At 38.6% G+C, this 8394-nt stretch overlaps 1 protein-coding gene across 1 annotated transcript in view; it reads right to left on the bottom strand.

The window, feature by feature from the left end:
- Positions 1-8394, bottom strand: part of LOC101848386 (dynein heavy chain 12, axonemal) — a gene marked incomplete in the record, with an annotated part of 110807 nt that overhangs the window by 86639 nt on the left and 15774 nt on the right. Inside the window, 7 exon segments of the mRNA XM_035972586.1 lie at positions 53-238; positions 1396-1551; positions 2470-2590; positions 2999-3138; positions 3903-4091; positions 5218-5343; positions 6877-7012. Of these exon segments, the coding sequence (XP_035828479.1) occupies positions 53-238; positions 1396-1551; positions 2470-2590; positions 2999-3138; positions 3903-4091; positions 5218-5343; positions 6877-7012 (1054 nt within the window).

Raw genomic sequence — 8394 nt, 5'->3', positions numbered from 1 at the left:
AAGGGAGGTCAGGGGTTTTTGGGGGGGGGAGAAGGTAGGCAGAAGAACCCACCTTTGTTGCCGACACGGAAATGGCCTCAAATTTCTCCATGTACTCGTCCAGGTGCAGTTTGAGAACTTTGCGCAGCGTCGTTCCGGCGTCAGGCGTGAGGTCAAAGCCGGCGAGTTTGGACATGCCGTCCCAGTGTCGCTTTCTGAGCCCCGGGTTACACATGATGCCAATGGTGGGGATCACTTCCTGGAGGTGGAGAGAAGATAAGGTGAGATTATATTTCTTCTTTTGAGAAAAGATAAGATAAAATGTTTCTTCATTTGTATGCCCGAGTGATTTATTAGAGCAGAGAGAAGATACGATTATGTTTCTTTATTTGAGAAAAGATAATATTATGTTTCTTTATTTGAGAAAAGATAAGATTATGTTTCTTCATTTGAGAAAAGATAATATGTTTTTTTCATTTGAGATAAGATAAAATTATGTTTCTTCATTTGAGATAAGATAAGACTATGTTTCTTCATTTGAGATAAGATAAGATTATGTTTCTTCATTTGAGATAAGATAAGATTATGTTTCTTCATTTGAGATATTATAACATTATGTTTCTTCCTTTGTATGTCCGAGTAATTAAGTGAAGCAGAAAAACATAATATCGAATAATGCCTTTTTTCAGGGGTGGGGGGGGCTTGTTTTACAGCCCCATCAACTAAGATTTTAAGAGGCGGGCTGCTTTGACTCAGCCTGTCAGAGACAACACAGACTGAGAGGGATACAACTCCCAGCCACACAGATACACATACTCAATATTTCATTTTTTTCAAGCTCTCCACATGAATAGAGAAGGTATTCTCCTCGTAGATAGATAGGGAAACTCAATTTTTTTTTTCAAGTTCTCCCCGTGGGATGCGAACTCACATCTACTGCATGTGACAGCGAAGCAGCAAAGTGATATACACTGTTATCATACCTTCAAGTCTGAGATAGAGTTATTCTGATAATATATTTTCATCAATATTATTATATCATTATTTTTTTAAAGCTGAAGTAAAGAGAAGCACATTAGCACAATAACAACCATTAACATTACTATATATATTACAATTATTAATATTATTACCTTAGCCTCAGCGATACAGTTGTCATATTATTATCATATTATTGTTATTATTATCATTATCATTATCAATATTATTACTATTATCACTATCATTATTTTTACTATAATATGTTATCATTATCATAATTATTATTACTAATATCATCATCATTTTTTTTACTACTTAATATTATCATTATTATTACTACATATTATCATTATCATTGTCATTAATAGTATCAGTATCATTATTTTACTACAAATCATCATTATCATTACTATACGACATTATCATCACTATGACCTTGAAGTCGGCGACCGAGTCAATCTGGTGGTTGATGACCGTCATAATCTCCGGCACTTTGAACGGCGCCAGTTCCTGTACGGTGGGCTCTTTCCCTGACTGCAAGTCCTGGCGGATCTGTTTCTTGATCTCACGGTCTTTCTCATCCCAGTCCATCTGGAAACGGAAAAAATTATTGTTTTTTTTATATAGTTTATTTTTATGCCCCCATTGACATAGTTTAGATCATTTTTATGATGATGATCATCATCATCTTATCATCATCTTATCATCATCATCATCAACTAAACAATTCCCCTTTCTCTTGTTGTGTTTTTCTTGTTTCTTTTTTCTTGAAACATAATAATTTGCACCATGTCAATACATTTTTACGTAACCAACAAATATTGGCACCAAAATCAGGACACGGGACAAAGAAAATAATAAAATTAAAAAATAAAGGATCATTTTTATGAGCCTGTCAACACTGTCTAAATCATTCATAAGGTTTGTGTCTTTGACCCTGCCTGTAGGGCCAGCCCGGACTGAGAGAGATACAACGTCCCATCAGAAAGACTGAGATGCACACAAAACATTCTTCCTATCTGGGTGTCAAACTCGCCTCTCCTGAGTGCAACAACAAAACGCCAAACTGATCCACCGCAGCTCTTGGAACTGGAACAGAAAATCCTTGAAGGTAAGATCCTCTATCAAAGAATGCCAGGCAGACTTTTCTTGCTTGTTAACCCTCCTTTTGTGGAAGGTGGAAGGGAGGGGGTAATCATAATTACTAGAAGTGCCAGCTGTCTATGAAAAAAAATCCTGAATATTTCATTTTAGATTCCGTGGTAGTGCACACATCAGGACACATAATTCATGGGTTATATTGACTACTTAACCTCTATCAAGAATATTTTTATATAATCAGCCTAACATAAGGCAACATGCAGCCGGCCAATTTCAGAAATCCAGATTTGTGGATTTTTCTTTTTTACAATTGAAACAAAAATACAGATTTCAATTTTTGTGACTTCAGTTTGGGAAAACTTGTGGCTCGTGAACGTAGTAGCTTCCCCTCTCCCACCCCTCACTCACTTGCATCTTCTTGAGCCTCAGCTGGAAAACTTTCTGTGTCTTGAAGAAATCTCTGCCGTACTCGTCCACCTCACTGGCAATGGCCTCCACGTCCTGGTTCATGAAGTCGCCATCCATAGCTCTGAGAGGAAGATTATGATAGTATATGTTTGTTTTAGTAGAGGTTTTATGGCGCTCGCAACAGCATAAAGTCATATGAGCGGTATATGTGATACATCGTAGTGAAATCAGGCGCTCGTCAAAATAATGAAATCAAAGAACTCAGCATTTTTTGGGGGGCCGACATGCAATTTAAAAAAAAAAAATTTCTTTGCTAAACACCTCTTACTTCCATTTAAAAACAGGTGCTTGTCAATTTTTGGCCGTATGGGGTTATCGGAAACATCTTAATGCCTGTTCATTTGCCTTTCTCTTGGTGAAAAAAATATCCATCTATGTTGAATAAAAGCCAAAGAAATAAATAAACTACCTAAATTGACCCAAAAAACATTTCCAGTCCCTGCGGTCCAAACAGACGTGGCTTACTTACTTCTTCTCACATCTCTGCCACCTGAGCACGGTGTTGAAGAACTTCATGAATGGTTCTAGCGCCACTGCCGTCACTTCCCAGTCTGGGTACTCCGTGCTCGGGAACTTGTACAGCACTTCCTCTTTGTGGATCCACTCAATCTGGGAAAAGAACACAGGAACAGAAAGAAGAGGGGTAGACAAAAAGAAACAAAGAAAGAATAGGGTTAAGAAAAGAAAGAAAGAAAGAAAGAGTAGGAAAAAGACAATAAGAAAAAAGAGAAAGAAAGAGAGAAAGAGACTAAGAAAGAAAAAGGTAAAGAAAAGAAAGAGAGAGAAGGCTGTAAGAAAACAGACTAAGAAAGAGAGAAAGGCTAAAAAAGAAAGAAGGCAGAAAGAAAGAAAGAAAGAAAGAAAGAAGGCAGAAAGAAAGAAAGAAAGAAAGAAAGAAAGAAGGAACGAAAGAAAGAAAGAAAGAAAGAAAGAAAAAAAAGACAGAAAAGACAGAAAGAGAAGGAAAAAGAGAGACAGTAAGAAAAAAGACAAAGGAAGAGAGAGAGAGACTAAGAAAGAAAGAAAGAAAGGAGACACAGATCCCATCCCTCTGCCACTTCCTTCTACCCCCCCCCCCTAAAAAATATTATTAAAATGAAAAAAAAATCATCTCACTCACCTGCTCCTTGACATCAGACAGCCTCCTCTGTACATACTGTTGCATCATGTTCCTCCCTCCTCCTTCCCCTCCCTCCCTCCCTCCCACATTCTCTCACTCCGCCCCCTCCTACATTCTCTCACTCCCCCCCCTCCCTCCCCCATTCTCTCACTCACCTGCTCCCTGACATCAGACAGCCTCCTCTGTATGGCCCTCGTGTCCTGCACATACTGTTGCATCATGTCCCCCCCCCCTCACACATTCTCTCACTCACCTGTTCCTTGACATCAGACAGCCTCCTCTGTACGGCCCTCGTATCCTGCACATACTGTTGCATCATGTTCAGCTCTCCGTAATCGTTGAATTCGTCCAGACGTTTCTTCAGTCGTTCCAGCTCAGCTGTGACCTGGTTCCGCGCCTCGATCACCTTCATCTCTCCGTCTCGCTTCGCCTCCTCCATCAACTGGTTTAGTTTAGTTTTTTAGTTTTAGTAAGGTTTTACGGCGCTCGCAACTGCATAAGGTCAGTTAGTCTTCATAAGTGTTTTACGGCACTTGCAACACAATAAGGTCATATAAGTATTACAAGAGAGTAACATACACAAAAAAGAAGGAGGAGAGATAAGTCATAGTAAGTGTTTAAAGTCACTTACAACACAATAAGGCCATAGAAGTGCCGAAGAATAGATTATGTGTTACAAGAGAGTAACAAACACAAAAAAGAAGGAGGTGAGATAAGGACGACAGACGTTTGATAGGAAAGAAGGAGCAAACCACATCAGAGCACCCGCCAACCACCCACATTAGTTTGTTTGTTTGAGGAAAGAAAGAAGCACATTACGCAATAATGATAATAATAAACATTTATTTAGTGCAAGGAAAAGGTAAGAGAGATAGACAGAAACAGCAAGGAGGAAAAAAAACGAAGCACCTACCAGCAGCAAGGAGGAAATTTTGGAGCTCGGGTTACACAAAAATGTGGCAAACTGCTCAAAATGGAGAAAATACTGAGATACAAAAAAGCTTGCAGGTGGAAAAAAGACAATAATTTCTATGACATACTCATCAAACCAACTGTATCATAGAAACATCCACCCTGCCCCCCCCCCCCCCCCCAAAAAAAAAAAAAAAAAAAACTAAATAAAAAGAAACAAAATCTGGGCCCCTGAAAAAAATATCTTTTAAAATGAATGAATAAATAAATAAATAAGTAAATCAGTACAATATAAAACGAAAAAAAATTTAATTAAATAAATAAATAAAATAAATAAATAAACAAACAAATAATCCAAATAAATAAATAAACAAATAAACAAATCAAAGGCTGGTGTACATAGAGAAGAGAGAGCCTCACAGAGTCGTTCTGATCAAAGATAGGGTTGATTCTCTCGGGCCGGGTGATAAAATAAATAAATAAATAAAGAGAAAGCCTCACCAAGTTGTTCTGATCAAAGATAGGGTTGATTCTCTCGGGCCGGGTGATTAGATAGATAGATAGATAGATAGATAGATAGACAGACAGACAGACAGACAGACAGACAGACAGACAGACAGACAGACAGACAGATAGATAGAGAGAGAGAGGCTTACCAAGTCATTTTGATCAAAGATGGGGTTGATTCTCTCCGGCCAGGTGAGGACCTGTGAGTTGTTCTCCATGTCCTCCGGGCTGAAGAAATACCTGTCGATGAGGTAGACCACGCGGGCCGCACACTCCTGGGGTATAGACAGGGGGGGAGGGGGGGGGGAACAGCTCTAATCATTGTTTTAGTAAGAAACATATGTCGATGAGGTACACCATGCGGGCTTCTGACTCACGGACAACAGGGAGAGGGGAGAAACAGCTCTGATCATAATTTTAGTTTTGTTTTAGTAAGAAATTTCTGCACACTCCTGGGGGCACGGGCAACAGGGGGGGGAGGGGGGGAAACAGCTCTGATCATTGTTTTAGTAAGAAATACCTGGCGATGAGGTACATTACGAAGGCAGCACACGCCTGGAGGTACATTACGAAGGCAGCACACGCCTGGGCCACGGACAAAGAGAGGAAAAACTGATCTGACAATGTCATTTTTCACAGAGGCCATCATTTTACTCAATTGTTTTTGTTGGGTTTTTTCAGATACCATTATTTTAGACCGTTAAATTCACAGAGACAATCATTTTACACCATCATTTTTTCCTCATGATATTCATAGAAACCATCATTTTTCTTTATCTTTCACCCCCGACAGTTCCTACAATACTGGTGAAGTGTACGTGATAAAGCTCTCAGACTCAGATTCCCAACTGCCAAATCCAGGCCAGTCCCAGGAAATTCGGGGCAGTTGGCCAGTCTGGCAATGACAACCTGAACGTCTAACCTGTCCTGGTCTTCTCCATAAACTGCATCTGAGCAATAAGCGAATTTCCTGGGACTGGCTACAACAGCGTAAACATCTCACCTGCAAGTGTAAACTGTCCCAAATTTCCCGGGACTGGCGTCAACAAGGTGAACGTCTCACTTTTCCCCTATAAGTACCAACTGTCACAAATGTCCTGGGACTGGCAACGACAACCTAAACATCTCACCTGCACGTAGTAGTAGTAGTAGTAGTAGTAGTAGTAGTAGTAGTAGTAGTAGTAGTAGTAGTAGTAGTAGTAGTAGTAGTAGTAGTAGTAGTAGTAGTAGTAGTAGTAGTAGTAGTAATAGTAATAGTGGTAGTGGTAGTGGTAGTGGTAGTGGTAGTGGTAGTGGTAGTGGTAGTAGTAGTAGTAGTAGTAGTAGTAGTAGTAGTAGTAGTAGTAGTAGTAGTAGTAGTAGTAGTAGTAGTAGTAGTAGTAGTAGTAGTAGTAGTAGTAGTAGTGGGGGCGTTTCCTGGGACGAGCAACGACAATATAAACATCTCACCTGTATGTAGCAACTGTACCAAATTTCCCAGGACAGACATCAACAACGTGAACATCTCACCTGTACGTAGCAACTGTACCAAATTTCCCAGGACTGACATCAACAACGTGAACATCTCACCTGTACGTAGCAACTGTCACGAATTTCTTGGGACTGACATCAACAACGTGAACATCTCACCTGTACGTAGCAACTGTACCAAATTTCCCAGGACTGACATCAACAACGTGAACATCTCACCTGTAAGTACCAACTGTCACGAATTTCTTGGGACTGACATCAACAACGTGGACATCTCACCTGTACGTAGCAACTGTACCAAATTTCCCAGGACAGACATGACAACCTAAACGTCTCACTTGTACGTGCTGGCGTAGTTTGACCATGACGGAGGTCCGGGCCTTCTCCATAAACTGCATCTGAGTGATGAGTTCCTCGCTGGTCTTGGGCTGGCTCAGAGCCTTGTGCTTCACGTACTCAAATTTCTTGATGATTCTACACAAAGAGTAAATTACACGTACTCAAACTTGATGATTCTAGACAAAGAAAAATTGTTAAAGATATAATTCATTTTTATTAAATTTCACTTGTGCTCAAACTTCTTGATCTGGATCGATAACAACAACTCAAACTTCTTGATGATTCTAGACAAAGGAAAATTGTTAAAGGTAAAGTTTATTTTTATTAAATTTCACTTGTGCTCAAACTTTTTGATGATTCTAGCCAAAGAAAAATGGTTAAAAAATAAACTTTATTTGAGCAAATTTCCCTTTCACTCAAACTTCTTGATGATTCAAACCAGAAGAAAAATTGTTTAAAATAAAATTCATTTGAGCAAATTACACGTACTCAAAAGTTTTTGTGGATTCTACCTGAAGCAAAGTTTTTAAGAATAAAATTCATTTGAGCAAATTTCACTTTTGCTCAAACTTTTTGATGATTCTAGCGAAAGCAAAATTGTTAAAGATAAAATTCATTTGAGCAAATTTCACTTTCACTCAAACTTCCTGATGATTCTATCTGAAGCAAATTTATGAAATAAAATTGATTTCAGTAAATTTCATTTTTGTTCACATTTTCTGATGATTTTAATTGGGACCAATTCTAAAAAAATAATAATTTAATTAATCATGTTTCACTTGAGCTCAAACATCTTAACCAATTTTACTACAGCCAATTTTTTTTTTCAATTTCTAATTTTACTCAAATACCTGAATGGCTGATTCTTATGTAAACCAAGAAAAAAACAAAACAATGAAATAAAATAAACTTCCACTCAGGCTGAAACATCAAGGAGACTCTACCCAGAGTAAATAGTTACCTTTTTTAATACTAAAATTTCCATTTTACCTCAAATGTCTTGGAAGTGATTCTACCAGGTATAAAATCAAACGAAAAATACAATAAAACAGTTATTCCACTTTGGCTCAAACTTTCTGGCAGCTCTAGAAAAGTCCCCACACACACACATACACACACCAAAGAAAAACAAAAAACTTATAAAGAAATGAAAACAAAGAAAAAAGAAGTGATATCATCCAAACATGTGGTGTCCGCACCCAGCGTTCATGGTCTTGTGTTGGTCAATGACATGTACCAACAGACCCTGACACAGATGTCTGGACGTCGCCACCAGCTGACACTTGAGCTCCTCTCAGTCCCCGCTTACTTTTTTCCTTTTCCCATTCCAAAAAAGTCTTTTTTAATTTAAAGTGAGAGTCATTTTCTAACCAAAACGTCCCAAACATCACTTTCCACCACAGTGTTCCCAATCAACCATTTGCAACTAGAAATCCCCAATATTCTTTTCACCCATAAAATGTCACTTCCAAGCAAAATATTTCTGAAAGTTCACTTCCAGTAAGAACGCACCCCCC

The sequence above is a fragment of the Aplysia californica genome, unplaced genomic scaffold (genome assembly GCF_000002075.1).
Source record: "Aplysia californica isolate F4 #8 unplaced genomic scaffold, AplCal3.0 scaffold00752, whole genome shotgun sequence".
Classification (NCBI taxonomy): Eukaryota; Metazoa; Mollusca; class Gastropoda; order Aplysiida; family Aplysiidae; genus Aplysia; species Aplysia californica.
The sequence above is the reverse complement of the archived record's forward strand: the minus strand, read 5'-3'. Positions and strand labels throughout refer to the sequence as shown.